We start from the raw sequence: 18,138 nt of genomic DNA, 5'->3' as shown, positions 1-18,138 counted from the left end.
TGTCTCGTATCCTAACCAGTGCTCTAGGCGCATAGCTTGGACACCTCACAGTACAGGCCTGTCTCGTATCCTAACCGGTGCTCTAGGCACATAGCTTGGACATCTCACAGTACAGGCCTGTCTCACTTTTCTTCCTGAAATTTGACCACTTTATAGAATCCCTTTCTGTTTAGTCATGTAATTCCTCTTCTTTCCAGTAAGTACTGATATTCCTCACTTCTTGGATTGGAAAATTGAGGCAGTCTTCCCCTGCTCTGCCCGTGTTGTTACTCTTCACCTGACCGTGTCTCTGCCCTCAAGGGTTCATTATGCTCTCCATTCGTCAGAGTCGTATACTGTGTGCACCAGGTTGTTAATGTCATCCTGAAAATGTTGGGAAACCCTTGTTAAGTATTTACACTGTGCTAGCCTCTTCACATAATGCTCCCACGTGACTCTTGCAACAGAGATGGAAATGAGACGGAAATGAAAATCCTGTCTTTACAAAAGAAAAAAACAAACCTTGAGATTAATTTGCTCAGTCCTGCCCAGCTGTCAAATGGGCATGTTGGGATTGAATCTAGATCTGAGAGGAAAGTCCTGGTCTTTGCTACTCTATGTTCACCTTACGCTCACCTACGTGAGCACTTACTGAATGCTGATTGTGGTCTCCAACGCCTTTGTTTCAGGTTTTTATTTTGTTACATGTTTTTACCCTGTGTGAGTGTCCTCCTCTCTTTACCTTCCTGCGCTAGATTGTATGCACTCAGAGGTTTGTGACTGTTACTGGAGAGTTATTTGAAAAATAATGAATGTTTCTCTCTGGTTATAAAATCACGTACTTATTATAGAAACTTTGGAACATATAAAAAGCGTGAAGAAAATTAAAGTTATTGATAATCCCACCACCACTAACATTTTAATGTGTCTCCTCCCAGACTTGCAATAGGCTTTCTGGCAGCTTCTTACAAAACTTCCAGCACCCTCCCTAATCCCTCCTCCCCTTCCTGTGTCCTAGCCCATCCTGGCTTGTCTTCCTTTGCAGCTGGAGCAATCGCCCTCATTCAGTGATTTCTGCTGAGTTCTCCTTAACTCTCCAAGATCCTTGCTGTTATGAGTTGAATGAATTCTGTCCTCCAGAGAAAAAGATATGTTGAAGTCCTAGCTGTGAATGTGACCTTATCTGGAAATTAACATGAGGCCATTAGGGTGGGACCTAATCCAATATCACTAGTATCCTTAGAGGGAAGTTTGTACACACACACATACACTTACATACACGGAAATGCCATGTGAGGACACAGAGGGAAGATGGCTATGGGAGAGGCTGGAGTTATGCTGTCACAAGCCAGTGAACGCCTGGGGCTGCTAGATGCTGGAAAAGGCAAAGAAGAATCCTCCCCTAGAAGCTTCTGAGGGATCATGGTCCTGCAAACACCCTCATTTCAGACTTCTGGCCTCCAGAACTGTGAGACAGTAAATTTCTGTTGTTTTAAGCCACCCAGTTTGTGGAACTTAGGAATTTAACACACTTGCCCATCAGGACTTCCTTCAGTACTGTGAAATAATATTCATATTTTATGGCAAGACAAGAAAAATTTAAACATAAAACATTTTCTCTGCCCATTGGTCTCTGTCCCTGCACTGTGCATCGTGTGTCTGCATTATGCATCGACCAAACCTCCCCCATCAGCAGAAATACCTGCTCAACCATAAAGAGCAGCATTCTCCTAGCGTCAACAAGACAGCTCCCTCGAAGATAACATTCCTTCTTGATAAGGGGTCACATGGTGCTTAGATCCGATGTAAACTGTCATTAATATGTCATTTGATGTACAGCCCCCATCTCAAAAAACTTGTATAACTGTGCCTTGACTTCTAACGGGTGGAACGGTTCTCAGAGCTTTCTCAGATACTCTTCCTGGATTATAATCCTCAAATTTGGCTCGAATAAAATTTTCCATTTCCTTCTTAGATCTATTAGTTTTTTGTCGACAATACCTACGTTGTTAATTTCCAGTCCTTGGGAAACTCATTAGTACCTTTCCTCCACTCTTCTTTCTGGGCTGTTGAACCAGGTTGGTTGGTTCTGCTACAAAGACTTGTTCTCTGACTTCGAGTAGGCTCTTTGGGCTGCTTGGTAAACAAGCTTGGTCTTAAATTCCTTTTTACATCTTCTGATGGCAGTGATTCCAAACCTTTTCCTCTTTTCTCAAAGAAAAGGCCTTTATAAGCCTCCCTTTGTACTACTATAACGGAGGTAAAACTTTGCCTCTGCTTATCTGAGGTTTTCAGCTGGGACTCTAACGAAAAGAAAGATTAACAAGAAAAAGTTTAACACATGCAACACATCATGCAGGAGAAACATAAAATGAATACTAACTCAAAGCCTTGGCTTAGAATTCTGGCTTTCATAGTATCTTCGACAAAGAACAATAAAATTGTGGAGAGATGATAGGACAAAGGTAAGCAGTTTTAGTCTTCCAAGGGTGGCAGACTGTGTGAGGGTAACTCTGTGTGGAAACAAATGGGTCAGTGTGTGTTTGCAGATTCTTCTGGCACTGCTTCTGGGCTGAGTCTGTCTCCGGTAAAAGAAGAATTTATATCCTGCCTTTAGGGTTTCTGGGTTTGCTGCCTCTTAACTGCCTTCAGCTCAAAATGATTTTTATGTCAAAGAGGCATATTTTGGGGTGACACATTCTGGTTTCCATCACTACTTATTGCAAAGAACTTGCATCTTTTACTGAGAAAAAATTTTTTCTCTTCTACCCATCTGATTAACAATTTTTTGCCTCTTTTTTGCGTCTTGATATTGGACTGTCTCTCATCTCTTCAGGTATGGAATGGGACCCAGTTGTTGTATTGGTTAAAAATAAACTCTTCTGATGCTTCTGATGTACAAACAGGATTGAGAATAAATTGTCCCAGTCAGTTTCCTATTTTACTTAGTTTCTCTGAGCCTTTACTCTGTTAGTGTGTTATATGACTCTTTCGGAGGGGTATTTATTCACCATTTCTTAAGTTTATTTCACCACAGAAACTTTATTTTTTATTGAAGTATAGTTGATTTACAATGTGTTAATTACTGCTGTACAGCAAAGTGATTCATGTATTTATGTATACATACATACACATATGTGTGTGTGTGTGTATATATATATACATATATATAATATATATATGTATATATATATACATTCTCTCTCTTTTTTAAATATTGTTTTCCATTATGGTTTATCATAGGCTACTGAACACAGTCCTCTACCGCAGGAACTTTAGCTCTGGGAGCAGCACTGAAGACCCCCCAGAAGATAGTTTGGCAACCACTGTCTAGCCTGCACTTTCTTGAGGTGATCTTGGCCACCTCAGAGTTCAATCTAGCTTGCACCCCCTAGCCCCCAGAGCTGGTGGGTACATGCATTGGTGCTGTAAGCCACCCACACTGTGTGGCCCTGGATAAGGTTCTGCTAAAGTCTTTTCCCCTGTATTGGGACTTCCCTGGTGGTCCAGTGACTAAGACTCTGCTCCCAATGCAGGGGGCCTGGGTTTGATCCCTGGTCAGGGAACTAGATCCTACGTGCTGCAACTGAAACAGGAGGGAAGGGGGCAGGGCACGACCTTTAAAAGAATGACATAGCCTGAGGACATGACATAAACTGATTAGAACCAAATAGGTCCAAGATGGCAGATGAGTCGACTTCCGCTAGACTTTGAGCCTCATGGTAGCACATCAGCATGCTAAATGACACACCCACAGGCGCCATGACAGTTCCAAGGCTGACTATGAGTAACTGGGTGCTGGCCCAATTCCTGGAAATCCCCACCCCTTCCCCAAAATAGCTGGGATGCCCCTCCCACTCATTAGCCTATGAAATTACCCACCCCTATAAAAACTGACAACCCCATACCTTGGTGCCGCTCTTGACTTCTGAGATGGCCCACACTCTGTCTGTGGAGTGTGTTTCTCTCTAAATGGATCCACTTTTTTTTTTGCGGTACGCGGGCCCCTCACTGTTGTGGCCTCTCCCGTTGCGGAGCACAGGACGCGGAGGCTCAGCGACCATGGCTCACGGGCCCAGCCACTCCGCGGCATGTGGGATCTTCCCGGATCGGATTGGGGCACGAACCCGTGTCCCCTGCATCGGCAGGCGGACTCTCAACCACTGCGCTATCAGGGAAGCCCGATGCTTCCTTACTTTAAAACTTTCTAAGAACTCACATTCTACTTTGAATAAAATTTACTAGACCTTGCTTTCCTCCTTTCCCTTCCCTTCCCTTCCTAACCCTAACCTTCCCTTCCCTCCCTCCCTTCTTTCCCTTTCTCTTTCTTCTCTTCCTTCCTCCTCCATTCCCCCTCCTTTCTTTCTTTATTCCATCTTCCTTCCTTCTTCCCTTCCTTTCTCCCTCTCTCTCTCCCCCTCGCCTGCCTCATGCTTATATCCATCATGGCTTCTCCTACTTTGCTCTTCATTGCACCTACTGTCATACTGGCTTCCTTTCAACTCCTTAATTACATCAAGAATTTTCTCAGCTTAAGGATTTTGCACGTCTTTGACGTCTCTGGACTTCTTTTCACTTTCAATTTCCTGGATAACCCTTACCTCAATTTAGAGATCTTAGCTTAGTTGCCGTTTTTTAAAAGAGGCTTTCCCTTATGACCTGGTTTACTGCAGTGACCTCCCTGTTTTACTCTAGCATAGTAAATAATTCTTCATCATAGTTTAGCAGTGGACATGCATTGTTTTGTCTGTCATGCACTCCTTCCCTACTTCTGCTAAAGTCATCCCTTCACAACCACACTTTCTTTCTAATATTACGCCATTCCAAATCCATTCCAAATCCATGTTTTTCCTTTTTCTAAAAGTATTTATTTATTTTGGCTGCACCGGGTCTTAGTTGTGGCATGTGGACTTAGTTACGGCACGCATGTGGGATCTAGTTCCCCGATGAGGGCTCGAACCTGGGCTCCCTGCATTGGGAGCGTGGAGTCTTATTCACTGGACCACCAGGGAAGGTCCCCCAAATCCATCTTTTTCTTATTCTATCACCACCCTCCCTCTCCAACCCCTGCAAGAGATGGGCACGTGTCCCAGGGAAGTCTATCCTTTCACTGCAGGCTTTGGCACACAGTGATTGCTCCAAGGTGTGGCCACAGGGCTAAACCGTTGAACAGATTTCTTCCCTGGAGTTTTCGCAACTGGGGATGGAGGAGTATTAGATTTCAAGCCAAAAGTATGGCATCAGAGCTTCCAGCTGTATGGGTACCCTGCATCTAAAAATGCCTGAGAGAATGAGATCAAAACAGAGACCCAAGCCAAGATGAGAGATGGAAAAAGAAGGCATTGACATGATTCAAGTAACTGGCTCTAGCTGGTTCTGAGATTAGTTCTACCCGAGCCATTGCTGTGATTCCACACCCTTCCCTTAAGATAGTATAAGTTTTGTTTTAATGTCATTGGCATTTGAAGAGTATCGCTTAATACAAATTATTAACCCAATATAGTGTATTTGTTTATTTATCTGTTCCATCTCTAGGTCCCCCTGGGGGAAGGGACCATGCTTGCTTGTCACTGTACACAGTGCAGTGCTTGGAACTTAGCAGATGATCATCAAATATTGGTCAAATAAATTAATGCATTATATAAATGCCATAACTGCTTTAACTAGAGGGATATCATATTCTGGCAAGACTGAGAGCACCAAGTAAATCATTAGAAGTTTTGTTTTGTTTTGTTTTTTTTGTTGTACGTGGGCCCCTCACTGTTGTGGCCTCTCCAATTGCGGAGCACAGGCTCCGGACGCGCAGGCTCAGTGGCCATGGCTCACGGGCCCAGCCGCTCCGCGGCATGTGGGATCTTCCCGGACCGGGGCACGAACCCATGTCCCCTGCACCGGCAGGCGGACTCTCAACCACTGCGCCACCAGGGAAGCCCTAGACAGAAGTTTTGAGGAAAGTGATGATACACTGAATCTACTCAAAGAATAAACAACAAGATAAACTCAGTGAAATAAGACATTTTAGTATCTGAGTTGAGATAGCAAAGAATAGCTCAATAGATCCTTTAATGGAGAAGAGAGCAGGGCATAAGACTGAGATGGGAGTAAATAAGGAGGAGATGTATAGATACATCACTTTCTTTTCTTACTTCTGTATCTGAAGTCTTTGGACATGTTCTATGAATGTAGTCTATAAAATTGGAGTATGACCAACAGCGAGGGTGGGAAGTACTAGTGGTAATCGCCTGCCTCCATTCCTTGACTTTTTCCCTATGATATGGCACAGAGGGAAACCTCCACAGGCTCCCGTGGGCAATAGAGACTATATCTTTCTCAGATTGTCTTCTCCAAAGGGTTGGAGGGAAAGGGGCAAGAGTGATCTGGGTTCCAGGATGAAAAACAAGCCAGGGACTCTAGGAATTGTTTCTCTCCACGGCTAATTGGCCCTTGGAGAAGATATTCCCATGTTATCTTCAGAGCCACAGTCCTCAAAATATCTCAGCCCCCTGACCCCTACAAACAACCTTCAAGCAAAGCCCTTTGGGAATGCTTATCTCATGCACAATGCAAGTCTAACTGGCATCTTGAGTAACAGTTTCCAGAAGAGATTCAGGATGTGTCCTTTGGGTGAGAATCCCTGATGCCATATATTTAGTGTCCCCAGTTTGCCTCAGCTGACATAGGTCCTCTGGGTTGAGGGGGTGTTTCATTTCTCACAGGTGAGGCCCCTCTTCCTTCATGATTGGCTCCTGTCAGGCCAAGTCTTTCCTCATTCTAGCCCCTATGATTCCTGCTGAGGAAACATTCATGCAGTCAGGAAGGGGCTTATTTTATTTTATTTTATTTTATTTTTTTGTGGTATGCGGGCCTCTCACTGCTGTGGCCTCTCCCGTTGCAGAGCACAGGCTCCAGACGCGCAGGCCCAGCGGCCATGGCTCACAGGCCCAGCCGCTCCGCGGCATATGGGATCTTCCCGGACCGGGGCACGAACCCGTGTCCCCTGCATCGGCAGGCAGACTCTCAACCACTGCGCCACCAGGGAAGCCCAGGAAGGGGCTTATTCTAAAAACACCAGTGCTAGAGCCAAATTCTTATGTTATTAAAATGGGAAAGGAAGTGTAAAGCTAAGAAGAGAGTGCCTTGAGTGATCCAATGGAGCGTGAAATCCAAAACAGATTTTCTTTTAACTCTGGACTCATTGATGATTAAGCTGGCTCACACCTTTTGATTGCAAATTTATAGTAATCAAAAAAGTGTGATACTGGCATATATATGGATGTATAGACCAATGAAACAGAATAGAGACCCCGAAAAATATTGTCACATATATGGTCAGATAATTATCATCAAGGATACTAAGATCATTCAGTGGGGAAAGGACAGTCTTTTCAGTAACTGTGCTGTGAAAACTGGATATCCACATGCAAAAGAATAAGGTTGGACCCTTACCTTACACTATGCAAAACATTAAGTGAAAATGTATCAAAAACCTAAATGTAAGAGCTAAAACTATTAAACTCTTAGAAGAAAACATAAAGGGAAAGCTTCATGATAAGAGGTTAATACCCAGAATATATAAAGCATGACTACAATTCAAAGGCAACCACAATAAAATAATCCAATTAAAAAATGGGCAAAGGACTTGCATAGACATTTTTCAAAAAAGTTATACAAATGGTCAACAAGCACATGAAAAGATGCTCAACGTCACTAGTTATCTGGGGTATGATTTAAGAAAAATCATCTCAAATTGGATTAAAGCCTTGAAAGTAAAACCTGAAACCATTAAACTCCTGGAAGAAAACAAAAGAGATAAGCTCCTTGACATCAGTCTTGACAATATTTTTTGGATATGACACCAAAAGCAAAAACAACAAAAGCAAAAAGAAACAAGTGGGATCGCAAACTAAAAACCAGAAGATTTTCACAGCAAGGGAAACCATCAAAAAATGTAAAATCAACCTAGAAAATGGGAGAGATATTTGCAAATCATATATCTGATGTGGGCTTAATATCCAAAATATATCAGAAAGTCACACAACTCAATAGCAAAAACACAGATTAAAAATTGGGCAGAGGAACTGAATAGACATTTTTCCAAAGAAGATACACAAATGGCCAACAGGAATATAAAAATGTGTTCAACATCCTTAATCATCAGGGAAATGCAAATCAAAACCACAATGAGATATCACCTCACACCTGGTAGAATGGCTCTTATCAAAAAGAAAAAAGGGACTTCCCTGGTGGTACGGTGGTTAACAGTCTCCCTGCCAATGCAGGGGACACGGGTTTGAGCCCTGGTCCGGGAGGATCCCACGTGCTGTGGAGCAACGAAGCCTGTGCCCCACAGCTAATGAGCCTGCGCTCTAGAGCCTGCGAGCCACAACTACGGAGCCTGAGTGCCACAACTACTGAAGCCCACGCACCTAGAGCCCGTGCTCCACAACAATGAGAAGCCTGTGCACCACAATGAAGAGTAGCCCCTGCTCGCTGCAACTAGAGAAAGCCCGCATGCAGCAACAAAGACCCAATGCAACCCCAAAAAAATAAATAATAAATAAAATAAATAAAAAATAAAATAAAATTTATAAAAAAATAAATAAAATTTATAAATAAAGTAAAATTTATTTTAAAAAAAAGAGGTAAGTGCTGGAGAGGATTTGGAGAAAAGGGAACCCTTGTGCCCTGTTGGGAATGTAAATTGGTAGAGCTACTATTGAAAAAATATGGAGGTTCCTCAATAATTAAAACTAGAACTACAATTATGATCTTGGAATTCAACTTCTGAGTATATATCCAAGGATGTGAAATCACTATCTTGAAAAGTTATCTGCCCCCCAGTTATTGCAGTGTTATTAATATTGGGTGGGCCAAAAAGTGCCTTTGGTTTTTTAAGTAAAAATAAAAGACGCATTTTTCAATTTCACCAGGAACTTTATTGAACAACGTATTCACCATTTTGTTCCACTACCTTCTGCCATTTTTCAGGCAACTTCATAATTCCACCTTCCCAAAACTTCTTATCTTTTTGAGCAAAGAACTGTTCCAGGTACCTTTTATAGTCTTCCAGGGAATTGAAATTTTTCAGTGAAGAGAATTTTATAAAGACCAAAATAAATGGAAATCTGAAGATGCAATGTCTGGTGAATACGGTGGATGAATCAGAACTTTCCAGCCAAGCTGTAACAGTTTTTTGCCAGGTCATCAAAGAAACACGCGGTCTTGCCTTATCCTGATGGAAGATTATGTGTTTTCTGTTGACTAATTCTGGACGCTTTTTGTCGAATGCTGCTTTCAGTTGGTCTAATTGGGAGCAGTACTTGTTGGAATTAATTTTTTGGTTTTCCGGAAGGAGCTCATAATAGAGGACTCTCTTCTAATCCCACCATATACACAACATCACCTTCTTTAGATGAAAGACCGGCCTTTGGTGTGGTTGGTGGTGCTTCATTTCGCTTGCACCACCATCTCTTCTGTTCCACATTGTTGTACAGTATCCACTTTTCATCACCTCTCACAATTTGTTTTATTTATTTATTTATTTATTTTCTCTCTCTCTTTTTTTTTTTTTTTTTTTTTTTTTGCGGTACGCGGGCCTCTCTCCCGTTGCGGAGCACAGGCTCCGGACGCGCAGGCTCAGCGGCCATGGCTCACGGGCCCAGCCGCTCCGCAGCATGTGGGATCTTCCCGGACGGGGGCACGAACCCGTGTCCCCTGCATCGGCAGGCGGACTCTCAACCACTGCGCCATCAGGGAAGCCCCTCACAATTTTTGTTTTAAAGACGGAACGTTTTCATTACGTTTCAGTAGAGAATCGCATGCAGAAATATGGTCCAGAAGGTTTTTTTTCGCTTAACTTATGTGGAACCCGAACATCAAAGCGATTAACATAACCAAGCTGGTGCAAATGATTTTCAGCGCCTGATCTGGATGTTTTGAGCTTCGATGTGATTGCTGCCATCTTCAGCTGGTCTACCCAGCCGTGGAGCATCGTCCAGCGAGAAATCTCCAGCACAAAACTTTGCGAACCACTTCTGACATGTTCGATCAGTCACAGCACCTGCACTGCACAAATCTTTGTGTGTGTGTGTGTTTCAGTTGCGTTTTTTTACCTTTCTTTAAATAATAAAGCATGATATGCTGAAAATGTTGCTTTTTTTCTTTCATCTTCAATATTTAAATGGCCACACCAAAATTCACCAATTTTGATGTCTTTTTTTAAATGTACACTGATATGGCAGCTGTCACAATCTAACAAAATTGTTTTGAATGAAGTTAAAGACAACTGAGTGCTACTAGAGCCATCTTACAGAAAAACCGAATGAACCTTTTGGCCCACCCAAGAATAGCCAAGATATGGAAACAACCTAAGTGTCTATCGATGGATGAATAGATAAAGAAAATACAATGGAATATATACAATATATACAATGGAATATTATCAGCCATAAAAAATAAGGATGGACCGCGGGGGCATTATGCTAAGTGAAATAAGTCAGACAGAGAAAGACAAATACTCTACGCTATCACTTGTGTGTGGAACCAAAAAAACCCCTCAACTTTTAGGTACAGAGAACAGATTAGTGATTGCCAGAGTTGGGGCTGAGGGTGGGGGGAATGGGTGAAGGTGATCAAAAGGTAAAAGCGTCCAGTTTCGGGCTTCCCTGGTGGCGCAGTGGTTGAGAGTCCGCCTGCCGATGCAGGGGACACGGGTTCGTGCCCCGGTCCGGGAGGATCCCACATGCCGTGGAGCGGCTGGGCCCATGAGCCATGGCCGCTGAGCCTGCGCGTCCGGAGCCTGTGCTCCGCAACGGGAGAGGCCACAACAGTGAGAGGCCCGCGCACCGCAAAAAAAAAAAAAAAAGTAGTTCTTATAACAAGAAAAAAATTGTAACTACTTGAGGTGAATTGACTAAACTCATTTTGGTAATCATTTTGGAATACATACATCTATCAAATCAGTGTGTTGTACACCTTGGACTAATACAGTGTTATACGTCATTTACACCTTAATAGTGAGGCAGGAGACAGATGGGCTCCAGGCTAGGCATTTACAACTGGCCTCCTGTTTACATTTCTTGCCGTGAGAAAAAGATGGGCTTCAGGCTGGACACTTAGAACTAGCCTCCTGTTTGCATTTCCTGAGACAGGAGATAGGTGGCTCCAGGTTAGATATTTACAACCAGCCTCCTGTTTGCACTTCGACATAGAAATAACAACAGAAACAGGGTAGCCAGACTTTGTCTCCTGAGGAAACTTTAATATAACAGTCATGGCAGGAACAGAGAGGGGCTAAACCCTTTTGAGTAAAAGATCAAGAGGTCATATATTTCCCTTTCTTGGGACAAGGGAGACATTGCACACGTGCAGAAAGGCTCCTTGGGGATCAAAGGATCCTTGGTACCCTATTATGGGGGTACCACCCCATAATAGGTGATGTCAAGGCCCCCCCCAGAGGGTGGGCTGGAATCCATCTTGGAAAAAAGTTGTGCACGCATGCTGGGGAGGATCCTAGGGTAGGGCAGGTGTGGAGAAAGAAACCGGATAATTGGCCAAAGGTAAACAAAGACCCGAAGGACTGCCCTGTATAAATGATTTAACCGCCTTTTTACTGGCTCCTACTCATTAGGGAGGACGCCCACACCCTTTCTCTCTGGGTGTGTATCTCTGCCTTGCGTTGGTCTTAACCAAACAAACTGTTTCCCTGTGTGCTCTCCCACTTGTGCTGTCCCTCATAATAAACTTTGTGCCTGTTTTTACAGTTTTTGCCTCCTTGAGAAATGCATTTTTCAGTGGGGGGCAAGGGCCAGGGAAAATTTGCTTCAGCCTCTAGCCCTGGCTAGTCTAGTGGCTGGGATTCCTGGTTTTCATCCAGGCTACCCAGGTTCAATTCCTGGGTGGAGAACTAAGATCTCCCTTCAAGCCAGTGCTCACTGCTGTCTCTCTGAGATCAACAGCAGTAGGAAAAATGAATCTTACCCTTTAATAAAAACAAACAAACAAAAACCACGATAAGTTTCCACCTCACGCTATTGAGATTGCTATTATTAAACAGCAGAGAAGGGCAAGTGTTGGTAAGGATGTGGAGAAATCGGAACGTGTGTGCACTGTTGATGGGAATGTAAAATGCTGCAGCCACTCTAGCAAACAGTTTGGTGGTTCCTCAAAAAATAAAAAAAAAAAAGAATTACAGCAATTCCATTTCTGGGTATATGCCCAAAAGAACTGAAAGCGGGATCTCAAAGAGGTATTTGTATGCCCTTGTTCACAGCAGCATAATTCACAAGAGCCCCAAAATGGAAGCAACTCAAGTGTCCATTGATGAAGGAATGGATTAACAGAATGTGGTAAGTATACATACAATGGAATATTATTCATCCTTGAAAAGGAAGGAAATTTTGACACATGCTACAACATGGATGAACCTTGAGGACATTATTCTAAGTGAAATAAGCCAGTAATTAAAACACACATACTGTATGACTCTACTTCTCTGAGGTACCTAGAGCAGTCAAATTCATAGAGAAAGAACCTAGAATGATGAATGCCAGGGGGTAGGGAATTGTTTCATGGGTGTAGAGGTTTAGTTTGAGAAGACCAAAAGAGTTCTGGAGATTTGCTGCACACAACGCCAATGTACTTAACACTACTGAAACTATACACTTAAAAATGGTTAAGATGGTAAATTTTATGTTATGGTATTTATCACAATTTTAAAAATTTATGTAAAAAACTTAGGTTGGGTTGAATACAGGGCACTCTCATCATTAATGAGATATTCATTTGGATTAACAAAAAGGTATGATCCAAAGACCTACCACAAACATACATTTTAATGGAAAAAAAAAACATTAGAAGTTTTCCCACTAAAGCCAAGACACAAAATTACAATTACTGCTACGATTAAGCATTGTATTAAAGAATCTTGCCAATACGCTAGGAAAGAAATAAGTTATCTTGAGCAGAAAGAAAGCTTACAGTATTTTTCATACCTTAGAAGACCAAAAGAATCAATTTACAATTAACAGGAGCAAACAAGTAAGCTCGAGAAATGTACAAGGAACAATACATTACTTAACAACCCAAATAACCAGTCAGAAACTATACTAAAACATTAATAAATAAACTGAAAATGCTAAGATAAATAGAGATAACCCACATTCCTGAGTGGGAAACTTTTAATTGCAAAGAGGTCAGTCCTTCTTCAAATTAATCTTTGAATTCAAAACGATTCCAATCCAAATCTCTTACTGTGTATTATGGAATTTGCCAAGACCATTCAAAGAGTCAAAGAGAATATTGTAAGAATAAACAGAAAATAGCTGAAAAACAGCAATAACAAAGAACAGGTATTATCAACTGTCAGAACATACCATGAGATCCAGAAAGTTAAAACAGCATGGTATTAATTCAGAGAAACATCAATGAAAGAAGAGTGAGTGCAGAATACAGATTTATATCTAGGAATTTAGTTTATAATAACCAGAGCATTGAAAATCAAGGAGGAAATGATGTTAGAACATTTAGGTACTTATGGCAGGGTGTGAGGAGTGAACTCTTCAAAGTATTGCTTAATTTAAAGCTTTCTAAATGTTTTATGAAATCCATGAAATAAAACCTTAAATATTTATTTTTCCCCAGAGTTTTTTTATTACCCTTTAATAAAAACAAACAAACAAAAACCACGATAAGATTCCACCTCACGCTATTGAGATTGCTATTATTAAACAGCAGAGAAGGGCAAGTGTTGGTAACGATGTGGAGAAATCGGAACATGTGTGCACTGTTGATGGGAATGTAAAATGCTGCAGCCACTCTAGCAAACAGTTTGGTGGTTCCTCAAAAAATAAGAAAAAAAAAGAATTACAGCAATTCCATTTCTTACCCCTTAATCTTCGCAGGGTATTCTTGTCTTGCTTAAGGAGAATATTATAGCACCTGGAGGCAAAGATGCATCCTAGTAACACAGCACTGGAAGCCAAGATGGAAAAGATCTCCACAGCCACCATGACCTTCCCCTTGGTGCTATTATACACAAGGAGGAAGGTGATCCAGACACCGCAGAACACCAACATGCTGAATGTCAGGAACTTGGCTTCATTGAAAGTGTCAGGCAGGCTTCTGGCCAGGAAAGCCAAAGTGAAGCTCGAGAGGGCCAAGGAGCCCAAGTATCCTAAGGAAAGTTAGAACATGACAACAGAGCCCATATTGCACACAATGATTAGGAGGGTAGGCTCTGAATGTGTCTCCATGTCAACGGAAGGGGGAGAGGTTCCCAACCAGACAGCACAGACAGTCATTTGAATCAGTGAGCAGATGGGAATGATCAAATTGGGTGCCCCTGAAAGCAACCACTGCCTCATCTTTCTCCCTGGGGTTGTGACCTTGAAAGTCAGGACTACAGTGATGGTTTTAGCCAAAATGGTGGAAATAGCCACAGTGAACATGACTCCAAATGTCATCTGTTGGAGGATGCAGGTGGCAGTGTTGGGATGGCCAATGAAGAGGAAAGAGCAGAGGAAGCACAGGATGAGGGAGATGAGCAGGATGCAGCTGAGAGCCCGGTGTTTAGCTTTGACTACGGAGGTGTCCCTGTACTTCACAAAGACGCCAAGAACTACAGCTGTGAGGACAGACAGACAAAGGGCAGTGCAGGCAAGGACCATCCCCAGAGGATCTTCATAGGACAAGAAGGTCACAGCCTTTGAGAGGCAACGATCTCGATCACTATTTGGGGACTGATGGTCTGGACACTTCATACATTGCTTCACATCCAGCAAGAAAAGCAAGGTGCCATTACCTTGGGTTCAGTGATTCTCCTGATCTCCCTAAATATTTACATGTGGTCAAATTTCTATAATTCGACACCAAATAAAGGAACATTACAGAGTGAAGAATTCTGAGTTAATGCTGTCTAGTGTTTCTTAGTATATCAAGGACCAAGGAACCTAACATCACCTCTTTTGCTTATCTTACATATGCAAAGGAACATGTTCTTTCATATAAACAAAAATTACACCCAACTATTTCACTTAGATATGGGCAGAGTAGGACATATCCTGGATTCATTCACTCAAAAGCAAGTGTTTATTGATAACCTGCAGTGACCTAGAGAATATCCCAACTGTTGCACATATAGAGAGCACCAAGGCATAAACGCTCACTTAATAAGCTACAAATTTACATTATTTCTGTTATCCACATCATTGCAAACCTATGTCCTGTTCATTATCACTTTTACTATGTTGTTCCAATTTGAATAACTTGTATTTTAACAGAATAACTCCCTAATGAGTCTCCCTGTCTTCTGTCTTGAATCCCTCTCATCTCTCAACCATTCAATCACAGGTATTATTGTTTCTATTATTTAAATCCTTTCATACTACTTCCATGATTCAAATGCCACAATTATTCTCATGTTCTTCTAGATCAGTGATTCTCAGACATTAGCATGCATTAGAATCACATGGGGGGCTTGTTAAAGCAGTTTGCTGGTCCCCCGCCAGAGTTTCTGATTGGGAAACTCAGAATTTATATTTCTAACACGTTCTCCAGCGATGCTGATGCTGTTGGTATACGTACTACACTTTGAGAATCACTGCTCTAGATTGAGTCCAAACTCTCAACCACACAAAAAGCTCTGTTATTATCTACATTCTACCTACTTCTCCTGCAGCACCTTCTTTTTTTTGAGGCCGTGGAGTAGGGAGGCTAAAGAAACCAATTCTAATGTGTATCTGTGATACTCCAGGCAATTTGCTTCATATAATATCTCCCCTTCAATTTTCACAGAATCTCAAGAGGTAGGTAGATAGAAGCAACCACTTTGCAGAAGAAAACTGTTAAGGCTTAAAGAGCTGAAGTAACTCACCCGAGATCTTGGAGGTAGGTCGAGCAGGGCTAGATGTAGACTCGTGACCAGGGGGCTGAATTAGGGTGAGCCAAGTAGGACACCCACAGGGGCAAAATTCAAGCAGGATTCTGTTTCAGGTGCCAACCCTGCCTCTGCAAGACCCCAAGTGCCTCCTTAATGTTTGTACCTCCTCCACTTCACTTTCCTTACCGTAGTCTGGGCCCTAATCACGTTTGTCTGATTCCAAAGCCTGTGATCTTTCCTTTATACACATTTTGCTAGTTTTCATGTTCATTACAACCTTTTCTCTTAAAAAGCTGTCATTCTCTTAGAATTACAGGGTTTAGAGAAATTTCTGTATTTTGATATTTATCTCAATATGAATTTCTCAAGATTTAATTTCATAAATTTATCATCAAAAAGAAAACCATAGGCCAATCTCATTTATAAAATGCTAATAAATTTTAAATCAAGCCTTAGAAATGATTAATCAAGTACATTAAATAAATAGCAGGGCTTCCCTGGTGGCGCAGTGGTTGACAGTCCGCCTGCCGATGCAGGGGATACGGGTTCGTGCCCCGGTCCGGGAAGATCCCACATGCCGCGGAGCGGCTGGGCCCGTGAGCCATGGCCGCTGAGCCTGCGCGTCCGGAGCCTGTGCTCCGCAACGGGAGAGACCACAACAGTGAGAGGCCCACATACCGCAAAAAATAAATAAATAAATAAAATAAAATAAAATAAAATAAATAGCACACCACAGCCAACTGGTACTAAAATTTTTAAATGTTTTCTAACAAAAGAACTTGAAAGAACATTAGAGTCAGGCAGACCTGAGTTCACAATAGTCCAAATATTGGCAAGAATTTTATGCTGAATTATAATAAACAAAAGCAAACCATAAAATTTATGAAGCTTTCCTCTTTAAAAAAATTATGGTACTATTAAATTGAGTGAAAATTACCTGTTTCCTGAAGGTTTAATGGAATCTTCAGCTCAACTGATCAGTATCTCGTGCCCCGTTGGGTGAGCAGCCCTTTGAGATCCTTCATTACTATCAAAACCTTGAAAGAAATCTACCTTCAGTTCTCAGAATGCTCCTTTGTCTTCATACCTGTGTGTATCGCTCTTGTTCTTTTCTTCCTGGGGCATCATTTCCTCCCTTCTCCACGTAACTAACTATAAACACCTGTCTCTCGACTGAGCTTGAATCATCTCACCTGAGTAGCATCCCTTGCCTGTGTCAAGATTATTGACTCCATATTTCCCCAACAAATAATTTTAGAATACTTTTGTATCAGACTTGTGTACTTGCAGTTCATTACTAAATATTTTAAACGCGTACCTACATTTTGGAATATTTTTCTGCCATAGAGTTAATACGGTTATTATTTGTCCATAGAAAAGCTGCTGCACTTCTGTGTACTTATTTAGAGACTGGACTTACCCAATTGTGGCAAAATGATCATTTTTGTCTTGTTTTTAAACAAGAGTGCTTTAACGACGGTGAAGAAAGAGTAGTTTTTAATAACCTTCAATATCTTAAATGGGGTTTTCACCCTAATCACTCTCTTATATAATTATTTTCTTGAAATTGATTTTTCTTACAAATGAAATTTGAAATGATTTTGCCTGATTTCAAAATGAGGGTTCTGGCATTATTTGTTATTTAAAATTTCTTTAAGCCTACTTATTATTTCTGAGTAGATTAGGATGTTTCCAAATTCCAAATTTGTATTCTGTAAAATAAAGAGATGTTATATAGACAGGAAGGGGGATCTATTACAGAGAAAAGAGGAAGGTCATCGAGTAAAGCAGACAGAAATAAGAGGAGCTAATTAGTGAATTCAGGAAAAATTCTACTTTACAGCCTGATTTGTGGCTACAGGGAGAGAAAACTGGCAGAACTTTGCACTGTTCGGTGTACTTTTGATTCCAAATGTGTGTGAAGCCCAGAACATAGTAAAACTCGGATCAAGCAAAGCAAAGGGCTCTTTTTCAGGGCACAGGATCCACTGCAAGCTGCTCTGGCAATGACCCCCCAGCTGATGACAATGAGCTTCTAATGAGAAAGACGTGCAAATAAAGCCAACGCTAATTCGAGGTGAGCTAGTCAGCAGCCAAGTTTGCAAAGGGTTCGTGCTGAAGAAGAGGTTGAGTTTCCCCAAAAGGATTCATTTGAGCTTGTGTTCTCCTGAGAGCTCCTGGGTACACACCTGACCTAACAGTCAATTACCCGAGAAGTAGGTCATATCCATGGCATTTTCTATTATACACTGTCATCCCTGCTTGTAAGCAAACTTCAAGAG

At 41.8% G+C, this 18,138-nt stretch overlaps 1 protein-coding gene across 1 annotated transcript; it reads right to left on the bottom strand.

Moving 5' to 3' along the window:
* Positions 1 to 1,980: 1,980 nt before the first annotated feature.
* On the bottom strand, positions 1,981 to 14,738 carry LOC309972936 (vomeronasal type-2 receptor 116-like; the record flags this gene model as incomplete). The annotated part of the gene is given in 3 exon segments (XM_082856832.1): positions 1,981 to 2,282; positions 13,865 to 14,162; positions 14,166 to 14,738. Coding segments are annotated over 3 exon segments (1,173 nt in total).
* Between the last annotated feature and the right edge of the window lie 3,400 nt (positions 14,739 to 18,138).

This window comes from Leucopleurus acutus (assembly GCF_964270905.1).
Source record: "Leucopleurus acutus genome assembly, chromosome: 16".
Classification (NCBI taxonomy): Eukaryota; Metazoa; Chordata; class Mammalia; order Artiodactyla; family Delphinidae; genus Leucopleurus; species Leucopleurus acutus.
Note: the sequence above shows the minus strand (reverse complement) of the source record. Positions and strands in the feature narration are given on the sequence as shown.